Source organism: Mollisia scopiformis, assembly GCF_001500285.1.
Source record: "Mollisia scopiformis unplaced genomic scaffold LY89scaffold_8, whole genome shotgun sequence".
In the NCBI taxonomy this organism is placed as follows: domain Eukaryota; kingdom Fungi; phylum Ascomycota; class Leotiomycetes; order Helotiales; family Mollisiaceae; genus Mollisia; species Mollisia scopiformis.
The window spans coordinates 425,185-447,695 of record NW_017263588.1 but is presented as its reverse complement, the minus strand read 5'-3'; the positions used below and the strand labels follow the sequence as shown (position 1 = coordinate 447,695).

The following is a 22,511-nucleotide window of genomic DNA, read 5'->3' as shown; positions in this document are numbered from 1 at the left end:
ATCTCTTGGACAAGCCCTTTGCTGCTTTCTTCGGATAGGCATTGTTTTGTCTTACATTCGGCGTACACACTTGGCCCTTATTCTGGCAATTGATGCTAGACTCCATCATGTGCAGCACAGATCATACCATCAAATTTTGATTTGGAATATACTGGGTGGGCATTCACATCCAACATGTTTGGCCACAGACATTGGACTGAAAGAAGGAGGTTTTGATTAAGTAGTCATTTCTTATGTCACCAGTCATAGCAAGACCCAGAAATGCCATAGCGTGGTCACTTATACTTTCACCACTTTTCTTCTGTTGCAGGTCCACTTTCCGATCCCTTTCTTGAATTATTCTGGAGAGTTCGGACTCTGTTCTTACTCATGTCAGTCGAGCTCTCGTCGGACAATATCGGATTAAATACCTACCATTTCGTCCTTCTATTGTCCATCTCCGTTTCGGGTTCTCTTTCCGTGTGCTTATTTCAGGCACTTCTGAACTATGTACGTTAGTTAATGTCTCGTGCAGAAAGAAAAGATGTGTAGGTACCAGTTCTTGAGTTCTTGAGGCTCTGACTTCGCTCATGTTGTAGCCGGACTTGGACTTTGGCTCGAAATTCCTGCCTTCCTCTCCTGTAAGCGCCTGTGGAATCGGGCCATAGGGTCTTCTGCCTCGTTCTTCTCCTTCCTTCCATAGTATTGATTGATTTGCTGAAGAAAAAGAGCAGAAGGTCTTTCGTTCAGTGTCAGTAAATCTATTCCCATGAAGCAAAGAAGAAGAACTTGCCTGACGTCCGGTTTCCGCTCCTTTAGATATTCGAGTGCTTCTAAGGATGTTATTGGCTTCTGGGAGCAAAGATACGAGAGGATCGCTGCTGCGGAGCGGTTCTATAATATGTCAGCACGAATTTATTTGATATGGAAAAAAGAATTAATTACTAGTCCTAAAGCACAATGCACTAAGACAATACCACCACCCTTGATCGCAGAATCGATGAACGCCACAAGTTCTTGGATGTGACGCTTCATATCGTCGATGTCATCCAAGGCGATGTGGAGGTAGGTTCTTGTTGCATCCTCGGGATGTTTGTGGGTGCACATGTTGAGAACGTGCGTGATTTCTGACGGTATCGTGGTTGGGAATTTGGAGATGTAGAGGTGAGGAAGGCCTTCAAACATTTTGAGAGAAGTATTGTCTGGTTTGGTGATGTTTGTCGAATCTAGCTGGTCTTGCGAGGCTGGAGGTGAAGTTGCCATTTTCAAAGGTGTATTCTGTGATATTGTGATATTTTTGTATTTGTTTCTGTTCATTTGTTTTGTGCTGATACGAAAGAGAGAACTAGTCTAGAATATATAGCGGGATTTGGATGTGGACTGAATTGGCTGCGCACGTGACTTTCGCACTGCATTGGACAGACTTTTGAAGACTCAATATTGGTTTGGGAATGCTGCATTCTTCAGTATTGATATGTAGTAACATATGTGTGTTGCACCTCGATTTATTTTGAGCAAAATTTGGCACATGATGCCTACAAACTGTAGATTTTGAAAACTCGACGAAAATTAACACTAAAATTCCCTGCAATCTGATTGGCCGAGCTTAATTGCGATGAGACTTTCTAAATTTTGCATTTTTGATAGAACCCTCTCGTTGCGTGATGCTCAAACACCTTTTTAGCGTGGTGCGATGTGCAACAAAATATTTCTCTGTCTCTAATTGGTCGATAAGACGCTTAGCAAATTATACATTGATTGCAACGGATCTGGACAATCTACGTCTGGGCTCTCGAACAACGATAGCCTGTGACCGTATTGATTCTTAGTTGTTAAACCCAGAGAAACCCTTTGGAAGCTACAATAAGATCGCAGCGAGAAAATTAAAACTTTGTCGGATCGTCAACCTCAAAACGGATATTGTTGATCTTGTTCAACTTTATATCCCCAGTAATGAGGCCCGACTTTCGGCTGTTGACGGCTTGACATCGGCTCGGCCCGACATTTCGGATCTAAAAATAAAACGCCTTCAGCCACCGCAACAAAACAACGAGGCGCAGTCGGCGTGTGGTCTGAGACGCGTACGCCCAGCTTAAGAATGTGAATAATATCGAGTGCGCTGGCACTTCTCTCCCTTCACTCACATTCATTTCATTGTCTGCCTAATCATAATCGCCATGGCTCCAATATCTGCTACCGAAGGATTTCTCTATGCCGCGAAGAGAACTGTTGTCGCTGCAGGCCCTGATCTCGCGAGGCTATCTGCCCACCATATTGCGCGCCGCAGCCTTACCGTAAATCATACCCAGGGGGTGACTTTGGGGGTTATCGTTGCATACACGGTTATCATTGCGCTGCTATGGAATCTGCCGTATGTTCGCTGGTCGTTATGGCCGTTCAAGGTGGGTAAAAGGACAAGGCTACGATACTCTATAGCTACTGATTGTTGAATAGATGCTTGTTATTGCTTTCCATGAGTTCGGACATGCGATCACGGCTTGTTGCACAGGAGGACGAGTCGAGTCCATATCGCTTGACCCTCGAGAAGGCGGGGTTACACACATGCGGGGTGGTATCAGTGCTATTACGCTTCCAGCGGGGTATCTTGGGTCCTCCCTCATCGGAGCTCTACTCATCTTCTGCGGCTTCGATATCGTTGCTAGCAAGATTGCCAGTTTGGTATTGGGTGTCTGCTTTCTCCTCACTTTGTGGTGGGCTCGCAGAGATTGGCTTACCATTGGTACTATCCTGCTTGCTATTGGATTGCTGGTAGCATGTTGGTTCATCGCCCATGCTGAGGCCTTGAGATATGTCGTGGTAAGTTGTGCATCAAACTCTACTACCGTGAAGGTTGATTCTAACACTTTATAGCTCTTCATCGGCGTCATGTCAGCTCTATACAGCGTTTGGGATATCGTGAGTGTCCTTCTCTTGCTCCATATTCTTCTACTAACAGAAGCTTTCAGTGCGATGATCTTATCCTTCGCAAAGTAAACTCCTCCGATGCTAGCGTCTTTGCCAAGAAGTACGGTGGCTCTTCTCAGTGCTGGGGCGTTATCTGGTCTATCATATCCTTGATCCTCATGATCGTTGGAATAATTGCCGGACTCGCAGCATTCCCCGAATCGGCAAGCCAGCAGGAGGATGATTCGAAGAAGTTCATTCCCACACGTTAAGCGGCTCTGACGCTTCGGTGTAAGGAAAGATCGACAAGCTCCTGAGGAGACTTGCTTAATAACTACGAGAGCGAAGGGATAGGACTCAGTTCGAGGAACAAGGACCCAATCGAGTGAAGGCTTGTGTCAGATTCGAGATAGAGAGCCAGCTGCATGGGTAAGTCCTTGCAATGGGACATCGCCCTTGGAGGAGACTTTCGGACTGACGTTTCTCAGTCCATCAGCACAAATACCAGAATGCGCTGCCATTGAGGTGAAAGCTGTGGGAGAAGTGCTTACCGAGTGGGCAAAGAAGGTGTTGCCAAGTAGTTATCGAGCGAGAGTTTCTCTTGACTGGGCATGCTTTTGAACAATGCAATTCTATGAATCAAGGATCCCTACCCTTTGGCCGTCCTAGTTAATTCCGCTGAGAAGTTTTCTCTCCACGTATCAGACACGAGTGATGTTCCAGAGCATACAGCTTTCACCATTTGTGTTTCATCGATTCATTCGTTGAGATGCAGAGCAGTAGAAATTCAAACAACGCAATTGTTCAATCGTGGTTTCTTCCAATCATAGTGCATGTGCAATCCAATGCTATCCGTGTCTGTGATGATTATCATTTTCGTCACGCTGAAACATTTTCCAGCCATCGCACAACTTCCGAGCCTCGACTGATCCCTCTTCTCCTTACCGCTACTCCATCACTCAACTATTCCGTTCCACGACTGGAAGTTATCGGTGAGGGCGGTTCTGCGCCTAAGGCCGTGCAGACAACGCCCTACATGACCGAGAAACAGGGCATGTGCAGTCGCTGGCTTGCTGAAGTCCAATCGCTGTCATATGCAGCCTTGTTCTCGGGCGCAACACGTCACACTGCTCCTTTCCCTATTGTTTTATCCTTCCCTCGATTCTGAGGTTTTGGGCAATTCTGCTCTCGGGCCATCTTGTGATGAGATTTGTTGTCTTCGAGTCAATAATGCAGCAGTGAGTTCTCACGATTCTCAAGTGACGCTTTTACAGCCCCGTGGTAAAAGCACACGAAGTTTCTGCATATGCTTCGATGGACTTCGTCCTCCGCTCCCATGAATATAATGGCTAGCTCCTGCTCCATCATCCACACTCCCTACAATGAAGTGCTGCCGAAATTACAGATAAATAGATAGGACATATTCCTTCGCTTTTGTGATGGTAAGCGCGGCCAGGGCGAGCAGAAGTACATCATAATGTCCGACTCTGCTGACTATGCCAGCTATCAACCATCTGCCGAATATCGGAGTGTCGATGAATGTGAGGGCAACCCTTGAGAATCTAAAGTTTGCTTTGACATTGTCACTCATATCTGTACAGTTATAGGCTCTGTTTCAGACATAGCTATTGATAGACCTGAAGGTACAGTGGCAAACTCGAGGAGTAGTTACCATTACTCGGTGGTTATACAGACTTCACAGAACTGCCTATTCCAGATCAAACTTCAACTTTTGAGCCTACCACCTTCCAATTTGGTAAGAAGATTCGCACATGGTGGTTCTAGTTGTTTGCTGAATAATACAGATACTCATAATTCATTTCCATTCCGAGACGCGACTTGGTATGCGATCTACCCACTAATGGCTGTTAAAATCGGACGCTGAGCGTAACGTCTAACAATGTTCCTCAGCTCTCAACAAGTGCCTGACGATGCTTTTGACATGACTACCACCATCCCAGCATCTGGAGATCCCGTTGAGGGCAACATCACTCCGCTCAGGTGTAGCATTACCAACTGCTTCGAAGACGTTATCTTTCCGAATACAGCTGCTTTGAGGTGTGTTACTTTCTACTTAATGATTGTACAGGATTAATGTTTCCTAGTAAGCACATCGAGAAGAAACACACCAAGCCATATACTTGCCTTGTCCCAAGTTGCAAACATCCCCAATTCGGTGACAAGTCCGGATTAGAACGTCACAAACGGGAAGTACACAGTTCACAGATCTTCCGCTGCCCCATAATTTCATGCAAACGTCACACGAAAGGCTTCAACCGCGCGTATAATCTACATGACCATACCAAGCGTTGTCATCCACAAGCCAGCAGATCCAGGGCCATGCTCTTTCCTAAGTCATCACGACTCGACTATCAGGAAAGCCAAGGGAGGACCGAAAGCACTGACGAGATTGCGAGCCCAGTAAGTGAAGTCGGTGAGGGCAGGGATATGGGCCAGAGTCAGAATAATGTTCAAGGAATTGGGGAAAGGCTGGAGATGCTTCGTAGATTGAGAGCTGATCTGGATATTGATATTCAGGCTTTGGAGAGGACGGTGGAGATCTTGAGGAATTCGTGACACTGATCATCCGTTGTTTTATTTCATGTTCTTCTTATGTCGGTGTTTGGGTCTGGGAACTGAGTTCAGTGAAAGTCCGTGTGCAAATCTCACCAAAAGACATCCCATATATTATCCCAAACTTCCATGTTTATGGTGACCTCCTAGAGCTGGACTTACTGCCACTCGACGGGGAAATATGAGTTGACGCAGTAATTGCAAATGTTTGAAGGACTATATGGGTGGGACTTACAACCTCCCTGGTGGTTTTTTTGCTGATATTGAGCGGAAATATCAGGCAAGTTTCAATGAGGCAGAAACTATAGACAGAATATCTTAGGGGCTTGGGGTTGGCTTCATTAGCGTTGTAGTTCCATGTCCCTCTCCCAACCTTGATCCGATATAATCATATGCTTCTGTGGGTCCTTCCCAGACCTCTATCCCTTCTTGAAATAACATGAGTTGTCGATGCCATTGTTCTTTCCAAACCTTTCATTCACTGTATCTTTCTGGCCCTGTTCCTTTTGCAAGTCAGTCACCATGCCCTCTTCAAACCCAAGCTTTATCATCGTCGGCTCTGAGATCGTGATACAACTTCCAACGCTGACAGCTTTTGGAAATCACTGAGCCAGATAGCTTGTTTCCGTCTGATTTGGCTTGCAAGTTGAATCGACAGCATCAATCTCCACCTACCTAGTTACCCCTGAGTGCCCACGTGATTTCGGCTAATGAAGGTCCCCTTTCGTCCACCTTTCCCATGAGAAAGATGAGTTCCGTGAGCTGCTGTCACCCGGCGAGTTCCATGAGATCAATAGACATGCTCTTCCCTTCTCCGTGGTTTTCACGATGATGTTTGATTCCGTGGGTATGATTTCGACCCATCCCATCTTGACTAGTAGTTCAAAAGGTACACTTTCGAAGGGTATGTATTGTGGGACTTTGTGGAAGGCTTCTGCCATTGAATTGAGTCCGTGGGAGTGATTTGAGTTGTTGGTGGTCGGCAGATGCTGTTGAAGGATGTCGATAGGGACAACGGAGGGGATTTTCGAAGTTGTCTTGTGCCTCAGTCGACTTGTCAGCTGTTGTGTGAGATGGTTGTTAATGCGGGAAGAACCCAAATGATGATAACGAACCTAAAGGAATAGTGGCAAAGGTTCCCATACTTTATTCAGAGCTCTAACAATGTTTACAGTCTAGTGCAACTAGAAAGAGAAGTTGATGATATCAGACACGTAGCCCCTCTTGCGTTTTTTGTTGTTCCTGTTATATCACCATTAGTCTGGCGCACTGATAGATAAACTTCTTCGAATGAACTATGCAGCGAAGGCGCAGACAGGAAGGCGCAAACGAAGATGATGTTAACGCTCGGGGTGTCGTATCCTTCACAACAAGCCAATCGCAGGGTCAGTTAGGTAGATATTGGAGACTACAAATTTCAAATTAGGAGTGATTGCCGTGCGGGTTGACATTTTATCTCTCCCTATTTGACTTATTGGCTGGCGGGTGGGTACGGCACTTCAAGCAACATAACATATGCCAATAAGACGAGACAGATGAGACGGGTGGGACGTGCCAAGCGTAGTTAAGAAGAACCGCATTGTTTAAAAGCACTTCACCAGCCACTGCGTACAGCTGTAGTGTCCTACTGTGTAATGCATACAGTAAAGTGATAATCTTGACCTGGCCTGGAGCAAAAGTACCAGGCTGCGAGAGATAGAATTCCCCATAGTACAGTGAGCCATGTTTCAACTTCGAGATACACGTCCTAGACGGGGTTAGTGTTGATCCCAGGTGCTCTTCTCTCTCGAGGGTAGATCTAGTGTTCCTTCCCAAAGCGAACTTCAAACTCCCCCCGTCAAAACGCAACCCACCCGCCACCATCCTTCATCACCTTTCGTCGACTACCCATTGTTGACGTGTCAAGACCTTCGAGACTGCCTGGTGAGTCTATTTACTTACTTGAAACATGAAATAGAGGATCCTGACACGTTCACGAGCAGGAGGCAGACCACGTTGACGTCCGCCAGCCCTACTGCGTCTTGTCGCGGGGTCTACAACACGTTCACAAACACTTGAGTCGTCACCCAGAGACCTACCCGGGTGTATTGAGTTCGTTTTCGCCGTCCTCCTTCTTTCAGACGGTACCAGCGATCGCAGCTTCCTTGAGCAGCTTGCGTTGGGAGGCAGGTGCGACAACAAAGCAGGCACATTCCCCAACCCGCACCTTCCTAAAGAAGCTTCTCAGAGTCGTTCCTGCTACTACAGGAGACCGTATCACTCATTGGGTGATTATTCGTCTGTCCTGATTTGCAGTGGTGAATTAACTTGGTACAGGACATATCTCGTTTCCCTGGGGACATCTGGGCTTCCGTCCGGACATCTATCACAGTGTAGCTACAACACATACAGAAGTAGGGCGAAAGTAATAACATCTCAGCGGTTTGTAATCTAAACAAGCCTCTCAGTGTTATTTAGTCTTGTTCTTTGTACTCTGTAAGTGATAATGCATTGTTCTTGATGGCGCGCTTAGCTAATGCTATTCAGCACCTGTTGAGAGCCATCGAGGAGCCTAGTGATCGGAGGGTGACTCCATCCTGAGTAACAAAGAGTAAGTACTTCTTCATGATACACAGACGACTCGAGGATCATGTGTTGATGCTCTTTAGACTATTTTCTGAGTCGACTACATACCACATTTACATTGTCAATCCGGGAAGCTTTGATTGAGATCGCGAGCTGACTCAAGCTGTAATCGTCGGCATGGGTGGCTCCTTTCTTGATTACATGGTTTCGAGCTGCGGTTCGCCGTCTCTGAAGAAATCCTACTGGGCAGAGAGGCATCGAGCTGTTGGCTATACACCTCCTCCAGCCCCCCGTACCAGAATCACAAGCACTGAACAAAAGATTGTGGTCAACCTTGGTGACTCCAAGTCCAACACGGACAGCGACACAAGCTCTGTTTCAAGCTCTTCCGAGGAAATTGAAGTGACAGTGGTCAGGAAGTGTGTTCAGAAGAGACCTGTCAAAGAAGTGGTAACCGTTCCAAAGCAACAAATCATGGAGAGACCCACTCAGAAGGAACAAGCTGAAGAGAAGAAGACCATGCAAAATAGACCGAGTCAAGCAGAGAAATATGTTCAATTTAACGGGGAACATGTCGATGGTCTGAAATCCGCCATGAAAAAGGGTACAGAGAAGGCACAACCTGGAACTATCAAGGATGATGGCAATGGCACGTTAAATTGCAACTGTACCATATGTAGCGATGCCAGAGCAAAGGGACGGATGCCGGAACATGTGCACTGTCGACAGGAAGCTTGCCTACATCGTCCTACGCCTGATGGAAGTAAGAACTCCGAGTAAGTGAAGACACCGATTCTCTTCTCCAATCGTCTCTGTGGTGCTCTCAGCTGTCCTCTCAGCCACAAAGGCTATCCTTGCTGTTGGGCAAATCAAAAGGCTTTTCGAGCTAGAAAAGCCGCTACTGTAAACATGAGCCGATGCTAACTTGGAATTTTACCAGTACCGTGAACCGATGCCCCTGCGCTGCCTCAAAGATCGACAGCACGTGCACGTCCAAGTCGAATGGCAACTCTGGTGGAAACAATAGCCAACGCTCGCAGAACCAGGGTAAGCAAGAGAATCGTGACCAGAACTCTTCGAAGAAGGGAGGTCAGGCTACCAACCCCGGTCAGAACAATCGAGTAAACAACAATCAAGCCAACTCGAACCGTTCCTCGCAAACCCAACAATCCGGCGCCCAAAACGGAAGTCAACAAAACCGAGGCAACAACACCCAATCCAACACAAACTCCGTAACCCTGGATCGAAATCGATTCGCCACCCACGAGCGCGGCGTCGAGAAGCTCTCCAATTTCCAGATCCACTGCATTAGAAACAACCTGTACAACTACCACAACTTTGAAGGTATGGGTCGAACTCTTCAACCTTCTCGGGCTTCCGTCATGCTCAGGGAAGATGTCGTTGAATGTCCATCTGATCCGCGTCCAAACGCGTTCGTCGACATGAACACCGGCGTCGTTCGCGTCTACCACGGTCCAGTCTATGGCAATCCTTATTCCTCCCTTGCTCCTACGCAACCATTGCCGGTTGGTTCCATGGCTGCGCAGGCCTTCAGCAGCGGTGGCCCTCCACCATTCTTCGCTGGTCCTCCCGCCTTGAATAACCGTATGTATGGCGGACTAGCTCCTATGCCAGGCTCCCAACAACCTTGGGGACCTCCACCCGGTGCTCAAGCCCAGGGCAACCAAGGTCAAGGTAACAGCAGCTGGCCAGGACCCACCCAAAACGGCTTTCAAGGACAAAATGGCTGGCGAGCTCAGAATCAAGGACAAAACAACTGGCAAGGTCAAAACCAGAACAATTCGAATGATCAGAACAACTGGCAAGGTCAAAACCAGAATAACTCGAATGGTCCGAACAACTGGCAAGGTCAAACCCAGGATAACTCGAATGGTCAGAACAACTGGAACCAGAACAACTCCCCAGGTTCAAACCGTCAAAATTCTCGCAACTCCCCCAACCCAAGTCAGAACAACGCTCAAAGCCAAAGCCGACAGAACTCTCCCGCACAGAGCATTAAGTCTCCAGCTCAGAACCATAACTCTCCCGTTCAGAGCAACTCTGGCAAGGCCCGAGCTTCCCCCAATCCGAGCAACAACGCTGGATCTCCGAACAACAATGCCAATGGATGGGTCACCGTCACACCTGAGCAAGCTGATAATATGGCTACTGGACAAATGCCAGGAGGTTGGGGCAACGATAATCAGAATGGTGGAGATAGTTGGGGCGCTGCACAGGATACCTCAAACGGCACCGGAGGAGGATGGAATGATAACAACGACAACCAAGCCGCGGGTCAAGACACGGTCAACGCTGGCGACAGTTGGGGCAACAATGATACTTCCAACGCAGGAAATTCAGGTCAGGACAACGGCAACTCTGGCTGGAACAACGGAGAATCGGCCAACTCAAACAACAACAGTTGGAATGCTGATTCTGGCAACACTCAAGGCAACTCAGGCAATGATACCTGGGGAGGAGATTCCGGCAATGCCCAAGGCAATTCTGGTAACAATGACTCCTGGGGTGAGAACACCGGCAACAACCAAGGCAGTTCGGGCAACGAGAGCTCCTGGAACAATACCGGTGGAAATACCTGGGATGCCAAGACCGAGAACAAGAATCCGAATGGCGGTAACAAGGGCGGCAACGGCGATGGTGGTTGGGGTTCTGGCAATAATAAGGGAGGCAACGGAGGTGCAGGCCGGGGTTCCGGAAACAACAATGGTGGAGGCAATGGCGGCAATGGCGGAGGTAACAGCAACTCATATCAGAATTGGGCAACTGAGACTGGTATGTCTGGCGGTTCCTGGGCTGCTGAGGGCGGTTATGGTCCGACTCCTAACGGCGGCGCCAAGAAAGCCAACAATGGTTGGTAAATTGGTGGACGAACAGCATCTCATTTCGGAACTGGGCGATTTGATACGAGCACTTCTAACGGATCCTAAGCTGAAGGTTGATTTACTTCGACTATCGACATTGGAGAAGACTGATGGCTTGTAACTTGCTATGTGGACGATGAGATTTGCTTTCACTACTTCACGTAAATGCTTTGCTTTGCTTGAGGATTGGGATCATTTGCAATGGTTTACTGTGCGTACCTGATTCAGGAATTGTACTTAGGACACAGCTTTCACTTGCTAGTCTTAGCGTAGAATACAGCACTGTCAAACCCATTTTCTTGCTTTCACTTGTGACATCCTCAAGATATCTTCTCCTAGCCAAGAGACAGCTGTTTAGCTTCTTGCTTAGATCACAAGTGAGACATTGCACATTCTCAACTCTGAGCTACACTGAGTCATCAACTACTAATGCAGAGCATCAAAGCGACTTTCATTGCTCATGTCTTTGCAGCATCACAACTCCTAAACCAATGTCGTTAGGAAAAGCTCATGCATAGAATCCCTGCACACTAATTTCGGGCCTACTTATGACGTTCACCCCCACCAAGCCCACCATCAACAAATAAATGCCATCTCCAATCAAAAAACCCACGTCTTCGAAAAGCTCGACATCAATCTCCCTCACTACCACAGTCGCCCTCTCCTTCCTCCTCTTAATCGCCTTCTTCCCATCCATATTTCACTTCCTGTGGTCCGTCCCACTACATCTCCTCTCGCCATACACCTACCTACCTCACCCCTCCTCAAAGTCTTCCGAGACCTACAGATCCTCAAACGACATCATGTCCTGGTCACAGAAAAGCTTCACTCTGCCTGCGAAATCGAGAGGTTCATACCTGATTACCGATACGGTGGTTAAAGAGCTGCCGGAGATCAAAGATTATAAGGTTGGATTGCTGAATCTGTTCATTCAACATACGTCTTGTGCGTTGAGCTTGAATGAGAATTGGGATTCGGATGTTAGGGAGGATATGAGTGATGCGTTGGACAGGATTGCGCCGGAAGATAAAGAGGGAGAGTTGTATAGGCATAGTGCTGAGGGGTTGGATGATATGCCTGTAAGTCTTGCTTTGTCTATTTTTCGGAGCTTGGAAACACTGGCTAATGAAAGAATGCCAGGCACACATTAAATCGGCATTGATTGGAGCGAGTGTTACGGTACCAATTAGCAACGGGAAGCTGGCTACAGGAACGTGGCAAGGGATTTGGTACCTGGAATTCAGAGCGTACAAGCATTCGAGGAAGGTTGTTGCCACGATACAGGGAGAGAAGATGTGACAATCCACGAAGTTATAAGGGAATGAACATGCATGGTGGGCTACGTCGATTTTAAGGCGCACATAATGGTTGGGCAGATCTCATTCTCAGCGGCGTCAAGGCATGGCTGGCAAGAAGCATTGAAATTCATACGCTGCTTGGTATTTGCAATCTGTCTAAAGACAAACAAGATCTCGGAGATCGTATCTAAAGACAGACTTGCCTCCTGGTATCTGCAAGAAGAACCACCGTCTAAAGTCGAGGTATTCCAAGCTTTTATGCCGCTCCCATAAACGCCATTCCATGCCCATAATATTTTGTGACCTTAAACACCGTTCTCCTTGTATCCTCCATCTTCCTTCATCTCTTCGTCCGGGCCTCCAGCTAGAATTCTGGTCTTTGGTACAAAGCCATCGTCTGGTCCACCGCCAGGAGTGACTGCCACAACCTGGCCATTCTCGTCGATGAACTCGAAGTTGTATCTAGACAACAGATGAGGGATTGCAGATAGTTGAGGACCGTATCTCGCAGTGTTATCGTAGAGCTCGAATAAGGGAACCGCCAGAAGCTTCATGTTCTTGGGGACACTGAGGACCTCTGCTCTGTATTAGCTTCTAGTCCCCTTAAATCCAATGAAAAAGGGACTTACTCTGTCTCGGAAGCTGAATGAAATACAACTTCTTGCACTCCTTTGGTCTAGTAACATGCGCCGGAATGAATGGGTACATGAAGGTCTCGAAGTTGGGTCTCCACCACTGCGCCAAAGTGTCACCAATCTCCCACTCCTCATTGACGCCTTCGCCGCTGAACTGCGTGCCTGAAGGCGCTAATCGCTCGTTCAACCGCATCTTGAAGCCCTCGATCTCCTCATCGTCTTCCTTCAGGTAGTCACCGGGGAGCTTGAAGAAGGCATTTGCGATCTGCAGCATGAGGATGTGAGGATGGTTGTGCTCGTGGCAGACGAGGATTCCTTCGCAGGTACGGCGCATGCCATGTTGGACATAATGCTCTTCGAGACGCTTGAGGCGCGCGAGGACGGACGGGTCTTCTTCAGGTTGGGTTTCTTTGGTGCCAAAGGTGTAATTTGAGAGGGGGTAAAGGCGAATTGTTTTGGGTTGGTTATCGTTGAAGGATTTTGGGAGGATGGGAGGATATGAAGTTTGCAACGCCGTAGTTGTTATGGTCGACATCTTGGGTGAGGTTGGTTGAGTGTCGACTTGAGGTATTCGAGGTGTGACGAGGTTGAGGCTCAAGTTGTTGAAGCTTAGCTCGAAAGCTCCATTTTCGGACGCGGCAAGCTCAGTGACACAGCCAGGAACGCGCGTTATCCGCTTTCTTCGAGTCATTGTAAGTGCCTGAATGATATAGAGACATTTACTATCGGTTGCGATGATTGCAGTGCTCAAAGGACCCAAGAATTCGTTGTCACACAATGATTGAATCCTGTTTGCATTTTGATTCTAGGTTTTCAAGACCTTCTACAAGATATATAGAAAGATTGAACTTTGCGGCCGCACCCTTTCAAGCGACTGAGAGGAACATTTTTAGAGCATGCTGAAAGGAGTCACAAGGTGAAGCAAAGGGAATATTGCTGCTCGAAAAGCTCCCTCAATTCACGACGCCATGCCTTAGCATTCGAATGTTGGTGCATTCCATATGTACAGTATAATCAATTCTTCACACTTGCAAACTCCGACGTCTATCGTTGTCCTAGCGCTTCATCTGTGATTCTTTGAGATTCAGGTATCTCAGCAGCATCTCCACGGGGAGCAAGGGGGTAAGCAGTATCTGGAAGGGCTTCGAGATGCTTGCGATGATGTTCGTTTGCCTGTTTAGTGGAGTTAGCATGTGTCTTGAGTTTCGAAAGAAGTTGAAATAGGACATGTCAGCTCTCGAGAACCCAATTCTGCCCCATTTGCTTGAAATCCACTTACAAAGGGAAGACCACAATAAGTGCACATGCAAATTTGAGGCTTGTCTGTATTGATAAAGATTCTTGGATGTCCCAATGGTCCTCCGCCTCCATCACAGGCTACAACTCGCTCATGTGTCCATCGTACTGGCTGCTTGTGAATCAAATCAATTGCAGCTTGTGGTGCAGGCTAAGGAGGCGTTAGATGGTATTGATAGCATAATTGTAGAAGGAGACCTCTAGCAACAGAGAATCCCACTTACCTGTAGCTCCATAATGGTCTGCTCAAATCTTGGTCCTGACATAGCCTTTGCCCTCGGGTTCTGACTTCGTGACCACACAGTAGCTCGATTTGGAGCCTGCATAACTCTCAACTTCTCCGCTTCCTCTATGCTCTCCTGTAGCGGCGCATCTCGGTGTGGGGTTTCTATTGGAACCTCGTTGCTCTTAGAGACGTTCGGCACCTCTTTCGAGGGAGTTGGATCGTTGATCTCTTTGTTATCGTTGGCAGAGAATGCGTAGGCTCTTCTGGCAGAAAATTGTGCTCTTCTGGAGAGCCGAACAAAAGCTCTTGACCTAGCTGTCGAAAGCATCTTGTTGGTTGCTCAATTGCTTGAGACGCGATATTGAATTGAGGTCGTCGTTGCTCGGATACTTCAAGCTAAGGATTTCTGCCTAAGGCTTTTAAAGTTTTCCACCTCCAACCGCAACAAATCAAGAAATTTGTACATCGTCCGATAAAACACCTGAGCATTACGCTCTTGTGTTGAAACAGCTAATAAACAGGTCTACAGGGTCACAGAATAACATCCATTTCTACTTCAACTGGTGTTTATCCTCATTCTCAACATGTCGACCGCAAGCACTCCCGGCAGTGCGCCCAAAACTATGTCTTCCAGATTGTTGACGATGAAGTTCATGCAACGAGCTGCCAATACCTCTCCAACCTCTCGAGCAGAACCATCTCCCGATGAGCCGTCCGCAAAGCGCCGAAAGACCGATTCGAGCCCCTCTACTCCTACCAAATTCAACGTTGATGCTTTGGCAGATCGAAGTGCTATTCAAACTGCGTTGGCGGACGAGGAGGCAAAGCGTCAAGCTGCTTTGGAGAGACAAGCTGCTGAACTCGGAGATACCAGATGGGTTCTGAGCTTTGAGGACCAGCAGAACCTTGCTGCGGCTCCGCCGTTAGCCTTGAGAGTTGTCCAGACTGGCTTTGCAAACCTTGATGCTTCACCAGTAAGAGTGCAATACATGGATGATGATCCCGAGGAAAAGCCTGTGATGATCGGCCGCAGAAGCTTTGGAAAGTTCAACAAGGTAGTGGAGGTATGTCACATAATCTGCTTTCAATTTATGTCTAGCTAATAAGTATCTACAGAAACGACAAGACCCCAATGCCGAGGACACTTCAGAGTCTGATTCTGAAGCGGACGAAGAGGATGACTCTTCCGAGGGAGAGAGCGAATCCGATGACCCGGCAAGCGAATTGATCAGAGCCTCACGAGAGGAAGCTGCAGAACGGGCTAAAGCCGAGCGCAAAGCCAAGAAACGTGCCGCAAAAGCCGAGTTGGAGGAGATGGCAAAAAAGCGGAGGAAGACCGAAGTCAACCTCAACGGATTGTCTTCTTTGTCTGGCAGACAAGATAGGAAACCACCTGTTGCCAAGAATTGTTATACTTGTGGTGGCAATCACTATAAAAAAGACTGTCCAGCCAAGAAGCGAGGTCATCAGGGCGGAGATGACGGGCCACCAAGGAAATCCAGAAAGTCGAGGTGAAAGATCTTGAAGCCAGATGCATACTTAAGGATCAATTCAAGCGAAGAAAGCCTACAACGGTGCGAGGTCACAGGATTGTGCCATACCACTGGCTAGGCAGCCCAAGAGAGCTGCGTATTAAGTCCACAAGGCTAATGCATACAGTCGATGCTCTGACTAGACAGATGCATCCAGAAGTATGAAGCGATTTACGAATCGCAATGTAAATTGTGTACATGGTAAATAGACATAGCGGCTTCGGCACTTTTTCACGTTTGACTTGTTTCGTCCTTCAACCGCTCTTGAGTGATGTATCATTAAGCCTATTCCTTTTCATTTTCTGATTGACGCAAGTTGCCAAGACAAGGAGTTTACAACAGGGCTTGACGTCTCTAGGATGCGGAAGCCTTATTTACCATCTGCTCCCCTTAAGAACGCACGAGTTCACTTCCACTCTTTTGTGGAGTTGAATTCACCTTCGTTCTTTCGACTAGCGCTCTATAACTGCCTACTTCTTCCTCCGCGTTCTCGGTCTCAACACAACACCTTCTTCGACCAACAACGCCACCAATTTCGACTTCTGCTCTTCTACACTACAGGATTTCAACCTTCTTCATTCTTGATCACACTCCGAGCAACTGTTTGCAACTACATCTTCGATTACCTCAATAAACCAAATCGCAAACATGAAGTTCGCCTTCAACACTTCCCTCTTGGCTCTTGCTGGCCTTGCCTTTACTGCCGTTGCTTCTGCTATTCCCACCACTGTCACTGTCCCATCCGGCTCTGGATACAAGAACTACCCGCTGGGTGTTATGACTTTCAGTGGTACCATTGGTGGTCATGCAGTCCAACTTAACGGCACTATCCAGGAGATCAACACTCAAATGGTTGCCAACTTTCCTGACTTCAATATGGATGCCCTTGTTGCTGCCAATTTAGCTAAGCGTGAGGCTGAGGCTGAGGCTGCCACTCCCGCCAACTTGTTCACCCGTAGCAAGGTAATTCAATTCTCACTCCACTTGATAGAAGAAAGTACTAAATCATTACACAGTCTGGCATGTTGTGCTGGCCCGTTCCTAGCCAAGACTGGTCACTGTGCAGTGTTAGCGTTATTGGACAAGGTATCACCTATCTTGATAACTTCAATGGTCTCTGCGGCGTTGGTGCGAACTCCTGTAAGTAGCTTCCAAGAGATTTCTTCTACTAGTAACGAGTTCTAGCTAACTTTTTGGCGCTTAAGGTGTCCGTATTTCCTGCTCGTACAGTTCTGCGATCTATCTTTGCAACGATAATGACTATGGCATCACTCCAACTTGTCCTTACATGGGCTCGTATGCCCAGGATATCATCAATGATTGCTCTCATTGCGAAGGACCAAATGATTGCGTTACTTGTGGACAAGAATTCGACTCCGATAATTATAATATTATCGTTCGTGACAATTGTTAATAGGATTCGGACTTCCATTGCGCTGGTCTTCGCTCTGGTGTGATGCGTTAAGCAGTGGGGCGTTTCTTTTTGGCAAACAATCTACGTGGTACGATGATTGGGAATGGTTAGGCGATAGGGTTTTTTGGGCATTAGTTTGATTCGACTCTTGATTGAAAGAGCTTTTTGGATAGCTTCTTGGCCTGTTGGCATGGTGGGGAAAACTTGGAGTAGCGTAGAAGCATCCTGATCATTTAATGCCAAAACGTGCGTCTTCTTCCTCTCTGTTCCGTTTTGATCTCAAGTGCACAGCTGCGTTAACATTCAAGCTATGTCCACACAATTATTTCCATTGTCTTAAGCTCATGGCATTCATTCAAGCTGCCTCTGTGCTTTGGTACCTTTCTAGCCTTTCCGCTAGTCTTTAAACGCTCTACAGCGAGGTGACCTCGCATATATCTCTTTTCATTTTCAATCATCCAGAGTTGTGCGTCTTCTTCATATCTGCCTCTCTCTTCCGTCTCTTCGTTGAGTTGATCACAACAGGCACAGTTGCTATGACGCTCACTCCAGCCAACACCCATGCAATAATCTCTATTATCTTAAGCTCATGACATTCAGTCAAGCCTCCTTTGATGGGGCCAACGCCTTGATTGCAGATTATAAAACCCCACATCGTATGAATCAAGACGCCAGACACAACCCAAAGTATCGTTGAGATGACCAAAAATATCTATACAAGGGCTTTGTTAGCCTTGAAGGTTATTGAATGGGAGTCGGACAAGGAAGAACGAACCGTGTGGAACATGCTATGGAAGATCTTCGTAGCACAGTGAAATCCGAGGTATACAGCACTTAATGCAATCGTCCTCACGCAGGAGAAGATCAGGAACGCCAGTCTTGCGCGCTCGGTCGTGGAATGCCATGTGTGCGTTTTCTGGAGGTACTGGAACGAATCGATTGTGAAGAATAATTCTGCGATGGAGAGGAGGAACATAAGGCCGAAGAATACACTATGGCTATACTCAGTAGATGTTCTACTTGTGGAGAATGATATTCACTTACGGGATGTCCCAAGTTGGGGCTGATTGAGGGCCATGGCCTTCTGAATGATTGTTTTTCTTTCTACCGAACATTTCGGCTGACGATAACAGAGCAATTGATACTTCTTCTGCTGAAATGATTCTTTCCCAAGAATTAAATTATTGATAAAGAGAAATGTTTTCTTTGAGAAGAACAGCAAGGTAACCCCGCCATGTGCTCTATTATGCCTACCATGCCATATCCCCAAACCTTGATCATAACAAGCCACAACTCCTAGAACCAAGTTTGCGTGTCCTTGGCATGCATCACCACAGGGTCGCAGAATCCCCAATCAACAAATATCCCATTTGGGTAATGTGAAGCATGACGTCTTGTGGCCGTGCCTTGGTTCTTGCCCCTGCTGAAACTGGGGTTTGTGGCTGAAAATTTCAAGGTACGTGCCGCTTTTTAGATTCCAGACCCTTTGAGATCTCGGAGAGGATGGAAGTTGGGGAAGATATTCCGTAGATCTGGGATGTAATTTTCCTTCGAATGAGGTAGGGACTTTGAAGTGGATTTTAAGGGGTAAGTGCACGTGACAGAAACAAGTTGACATCTTTTCCTCCTACTTTGAGGAAGCTAGACCTTACCACAACGTGTTTTAACAGCCTTCCTGCCTAAATCACCTGCAACGATTACTTACAGACTTACTGGTATTTTTGGCCTTAACCTCAACCTGCCGCACTCCACGGTACACTCCTACGATAGCCAAATACAGGATAGACTATCTCAAACAACACAACCATGAGGTCCATCATACCTTCCTCCCGCAACTCGTCACCCATCACCGCAAAGAAGTCTTCTGTAACGGCACCACGTACGGCCCTCTCTAAGGACTCCTCAGGACCGAGCAGCATATTCAGCATGGCGTCCGATTCGCCAAAAGATGGAGGACAGATGATGAACTCGAGCTTGAGGTCTCGCGCAAGGTCCTGAAGATCGGGAATACCTGAGACGTTTCAGCAAAGCAATCAAGTAGACTTAGTCGTTGTCACTTACCACAGTCGCAAATACTACCTATGAAGGAAAGGAGAAGTCAGTCTCTTCAGTACTAAAGGCCTGGGAAAGGTACTCGCCTTGAGGCCCAAAAGCAAGTACATGATCTTGTCGTAAGCGCTTGAAGCCATCATCATCAGGTGTCATTTCGGATTTCAACCCAAAATTTGGATCCGTGAGACGGAGATGGATTGTTGTGGCATGGTACATGACATGAGGAAATCGGCCAGGGAGGAACTTTTCCCACACTAAATCAACAAACGTTATTCAAACATTCCACATCTTGATTTGAGGATACTTACTATTTGCAACAGCGTCCTCTGGGCCATGAAAGTCCTCAAGTGAGAATTCCGAGTCAAGAATTTCTCCATAGGGGTCGAGGATAGTACAACCCTTGAACATAAATCTCAGGCGCTTGAGGTAGATCCATAGTCTCTGAGGCGGGAGCCGGCAGTAAAGCTTTCCGAGATCTTGTCTGACTTTTTCTCTGAAGCCCTCGTCAAGTCCACTCGTCCAAGTGTCGATCTTTATGCGGAGTCTGAGCATCATTTGAGCCTGTTCGAAGTCTTCGGGGTCAAGTTTTGGTTTGCAGCCTGCGTGGTTAGCCGTGAGTAATGTTCAATTTGATGAGATAGTAGTTCTCTCACATAGTTTGGTATATATCCCGGTCATTGTCTCGTCTTCTTGAATCATCTCTTGAACTTGATCCGGAATCAAATAACTCTCGGTTACATGATGGCTGGTAATCTCCTCCTTCCTCAACTTGAGTTTAGCAGTTGCATTGCCTCCAAGTAATTTGACAACGTTCTCTAATTTTCGCAAGTATAAGCGTCTGAAGTCGTCGTCGGCAGGGCCAACCTGCTTGAAGTTTCGCAATCTATCTTCATCTTCGAATGCGAGATAGAATTCAAGTGCTCGTAGCAAGCCTGTCTTGCTCTTGAAGGCAATAATTGAGGTACTATAAGCCTCTTCAAAGAAGACAGTATTTATCTTGCCAATGTGATCAGACGATAGTGGGAAGAAACGAAAGTAGAAGATATCATTTGGGCTGAACACGGGTTCTTGACCTGTGATGGATGTCGGCACCCCATCGACAAAGGTAGTATAAGAATTGTGTGGTTTCGTAAGTGGGAGATCGGCGAGGAACGATGTTGCTGTTTCAGGATTGTGATGTGGCATCTGGGACATTTCAAGTAGCATCTCACGCATGACCTTGGCATCTTCTACTACATCCTCGACTGCAAGTGGAAGAATAGCTGCTCTCAATATCATGGTGAGCTTGGGTGAGATATGGGCAAATATGTGATACTCCGTGTAAGCACTTATCTCTACATCGCCTGTCTCGATATCGGTGGTTGTGCTTGTAGGCCCCTCAAAGATACCGTAACCATTTTCGGTCATGATAAATTCATCGTCTGAATTCGAGGGCGTGCAGAGGGACAAGTAGTACCAGTCGACGAGGAGAACAAACCACTGAAATAAAAGTCAGTATCGTGCATGTCCAGGATTTTTGTGGGCAGGATCAGAAGTCAGAGACAGTAGGCTACGCAAGGTAAGAAACGGGGGGGCGACGAGACCATTGAGACTGTGATACAACAAAAATAAATTTATCCTTTACATACCATAGCATCTCTAGGATAGGATTTCTCCATCAGATTACCAATCCAATCAGAGTTGACGTCAATATTGATCTCCAAGAAAGCCCGTATGTTGTCCAGCCAGACCTCAATCGGCTGCTCGAAACCCTTCTTCCGCATATACTCCACAAATTCCTCTTTATCTTCGCCCACATAATCATCCGCACTTTCTCCGCAAAATCGTCTGCGAAAAATAGATCCTCGATACTTCATGATGAACAGAAATTTGCGAATGATATCTCTTTCCGTTCTTCTCAGCGCAACTTGTTCATCTCCAGCTTCAAAGGTCTTTCGAATCTTGGTGATGATGCCTGCTGCCTGACCTTCAAGTTTGCTGAACATCTCTTCAACATTCTGTTTGTTCGTTTGGTGACGGACATCGAGGTACAGATCCTGAATTCCGAAAGTCTTGTTGACCTTACTCTCGGTGAGCTTCACTTGGTCGCTGGATATGTCGACTCCATTGATCAACTTATCTCCAGGATAGAAACCTTGCTTGGATTTCCATTTCTTGTTACCCTTCTTGTTTTGCGGTCGATATTCGTGTGCAAAATTTCTAAGGATGAATTGAGGAATGAAATGGTGATATCTCGAGTCTTGACCGGATTTCGACGACTCCGCCATGCTTCTGATTATGGATTGTGCTGGAAATCTGAGGAAATGGTCTGCAATTTTTCTTCTTTGATGCATGCGGAGGCTTTGCCAGCTTGGTCCTCAGCATTCTAATGAGGGTTTATAGGAAGAAATGTGTTCAAGAATTCCGTCAGACGAGGCTGAAGAGGCCCTCCAACCCCACGCCGCCGGTTCGGGCCTTGTGCATGCGACCACTGCATGGCTTCGCCGATTCGCACAAACTTCTTCAAGAATATTCTGAGGATGCAGAAATATAGAAAGGTGATATTGTTCTCCGAATTCTCGCCTGCCAAAGTCTCCCGCACCTATGAGAAGACTACTAAAAGAAGTTTTCTACCACAATACATCGTAGACAGGCTAGAGATGGAGAACAAACTTGCAATTGACAGCGACCTTGCAGAACTCAATACAAATCTGTTCAAAGACTTACTATAAGGATTAGACATTTAATAAAAGAAGGATGCAAATCCTGCTTTGCCAGCATGTCCAGGTTCTGATATCAAAGTCTCAAGCTAAAGTAAAACGATGGGAAAGTTCAAATGAGGAGGTACTACCACCAATGGCCCTTTAAGCAAACGGAAGAACCCTTTCTCTTCCATAACCAACTCCGTGAAAAGTTCCTGTTACAATCCTTCGTCTTTGTAGGAGAAGGGCTCATAGTTAATTAGACGAAAGCCTAATGCGATGGAGTTGAGAGTGCGGTGTTCAAATGAAACCGGTCGTAAAAATATACACACTTTCGGCCTTCTAGTTTTCGGTTTCAGGCATCTGACCCCTGAAGCTAATTCGCTAAGGTTACGAACATGGGGACAAAAGTCCGTGCGTTCAGGCTGTAGAACCTCGAAATTAAAACTCTTCACATTAGGACTAAACTATCA

At 46.9% G+C, this 22,511-nt stretch overlaps 11 protein-coding genes across 11 annotated transcripts; 6 read left to right on the top strand and 5 right to left on the bottom strand.

Annotated features, from left to right (window-relative positions):
- Positions 1-567: 567 nt before the first annotated feature.
- On the bottom strand, positions 568-1,086 carry LY89DRAFT_580998 (putative dual specificity protein phosphatase 16; the record flags this gene model as incomplete). Its single annotated transcript, XM_018209086.1, has 2 exons — positions 568-873; positions 925-1,086. The coding sequence occupies 2 exons, from the start codon at positions 1,084-1,086 to the stop codon at positions 568-570; spliced, it is 468 nt and encodes a 155-aa protein (XP_018073554.1).
- A 1,070-nt stretch (positions 1,087-2,156) lies between these two features.
- Positions 2,157-3,155, top strand: LY89DRAFT_667189 (uncharacterized protein; the record flags this gene model as incomplete). Its single annotated transcript, XM_018212959.1, has 4 exons — positions 2,157-2,381; positions 2,434-2,796; positions 2,851-2,895; positions 2,946-3,155. The coding sequence occupies 4 exons, from the start codon at positions 2,157-2,159 to the stop codon at positions 3,153-3,155; spliced, it is 843 nt and encodes a 280-aa protein (XP_018073553.1).
- A 1,205-nt stretch (positions 3,156-4,360) lies between these two features.
- On the top strand, positions 4,361-5,460 carry LY89DRAFT_731613 (uncharacterized protein; the record flags this gene model as incomplete). Its single annotated transcript, XM_018219585.1, has 6 exons — positions 4,361-4,424; positions 4,485-4,526; positions 4,586-4,639; positions 4,689-4,725; positions 4,795-4,941; positions 4,989-5,460. 6 exons carry the CDS (start codon positions 4,361-4,363, stop codon positions 5,458-5,460), a joined length of 816 nt encoding a protein of 271 aa, XP_018073552.1.
- A 2,739-nt stretch (positions 5,461-8,199) lies between these two features.
- Positions 8,200-11,007, top strand: LY89DRAFT_716779 (uncharacterized protein; the record flags this gene model as incomplete). Its single annotated transcript, XM_018218289.1, has 2 exons — positions 8,200-8,798; positions 8,963-11,007. The coding sequence occupies 2 exons, from the start codon at positions 8,200-8,202 to the stop codon at positions 10,899-10,901; spliced, it is 2,538 nt and encodes an 845-aa protein (XP_018073551.1). The 3' UTR covers positions 10,902-11,007.
- A 700-nt stretch (positions 11,008-11,707) lies between these two features.
- LY89DRAFT_581416 (UPF0047-domain-containing protein) lies at positions 11,708-12,203 on the top strand (the record flags this gene model as incomplete). The annotated part of the gene is made up of 2 exons (XM_018209110.1): positions 11,708-11,983; positions 12,045-12,203. 2 exons carry the CDS (start codon positions 11,708-11,710, stop codon positions 12,201-12,203), a joined length of 435 nt encoding a protein of 144 aa, XP_018073550.1.
- Positions 12,204-12,507: 304 nt separating this feature from the next.
- On the bottom strand, positions 12,508-13,372 carry LY89DRAFT_695832 (cleavage and polyadenylation specificity factor, 25 kDa subunit; the record flags this gene model as incomplete). The annotated part of the gene is made up of 2 exons (XM_018216789.1): positions 12,508-12,779; positions 12,832-13,372. The coding sequence occupies 2 exons, from the start codon at positions 13,370-13,372 to the stop codon at positions 12,508-12,510; spliced, it is 813 nt and encodes a 270-aa protein (XP_018073549.1).
- Positions 13,373-13,608: 236 nt separating this feature from the next.
- Positions 13,609-14,737, bottom strand: LY89DRAFT_683115 (uncharacterized protein). The gene is made up of 3 exons (XM_018214644.1): positions 14,358-14,737; positions 14,117-14,284; positions 13,609-14,010 (listed from the first exon to the last, which is right to left on the bottom strand). Exons 1-3 carry the CDS (start codon positions 14,685-14,687, stop codon positions 13,882-13,884), a joined length of 627 nt encoding a protein of 208 aa, XP_018073548.1. The 5' UTR covers positions 14,688-14,737; the 3' UTR covers positions 13,609-13,881.
- Positions 14,738-14,943: 206 nt separating this feature from the next.
- LY89DRAFT_581412 (uncharacterized protein) lies at positions 14,944-15,874 on the top strand (the record flags this gene model as incomplete). Its single annotated transcript, XM_018209109.1, has 2 exons — positions 14,944-15,423; positions 15,476-15,874. 2 exons carry the CDS (start codon positions 14,944-14,946, stop codon positions 15,872-15,874), a joined length of 879 nt encoding a protein of 292 aa, XP_018073547.1.
- Positions 15,875-16,158: 284 nt separating this feature from the next.
- LY89DRAFT_479656 (uncharacterized protein) lies at positions 16,159-17,459 on the top strand. The gene is made up of 3 exons (XM_018207834.1): positions 16,159-16,854; positions 16,908-17,031; positions 17,097-17,459. The coding sequence occupies exons 1-3, from the start codon at positions 16,540-16,542 to the stop codon at positions 17,303-17,305; spliced, it is 648 nt and encodes a 215-aa protein (XP_018073546.1). The 5' UTR covers positions 16,159-16,539; the 3' UTR covers positions 17,306-17,459.
- A 300-nt stretch (positions 17,460-17,759) lies between these two features.
- Positions 17,760-18,420, bottom strand: LY89DRAFT_780193 (uncharacterized protein; the record flags this gene model as incomplete). Its single annotated transcript, XM_018222362.1, has 3 exons — positions 17,760-18,017; positions 18,081-18,297; positions 18,350-18,420. The coding sequence occupies 3 exons, from the start codon at positions 18,418-18,420 to the stop codon at positions 17,760-17,762; spliced, it is 546 nt and encodes a 181-aa protein (XP_018073545.1).
- A 476-nt stretch (positions 18,421-18,896) lies between these two features.
- Positions 18,897-21,732, bottom strand: LY89DRAFT_479643 (uncharacterized protein). Its single transcript, XM_018207833.1, has 6 exons — positions 20,986-21,732; positions 20,011-20,836; positions 19,666-19,956; positions 19,444-19,611; positions 19,367-19,384; positions 18,897-19,316 (listed from the first exon to the last, which is right to left on the bottom strand). Exons 1-6 carry the CDS (start codon positions 21,688-21,690, stop codon positions 19,039-19,041), a joined length of 2,286 nt encoding a protein of 761 aa, XP_018073544.1. The 5' UTR covers positions 21,691-21,732; the 3' UTR covers positions 18,897-19,038.
- Between the last annotated feature and the right edge of the window lie 779 nt (positions 21,733-22,511).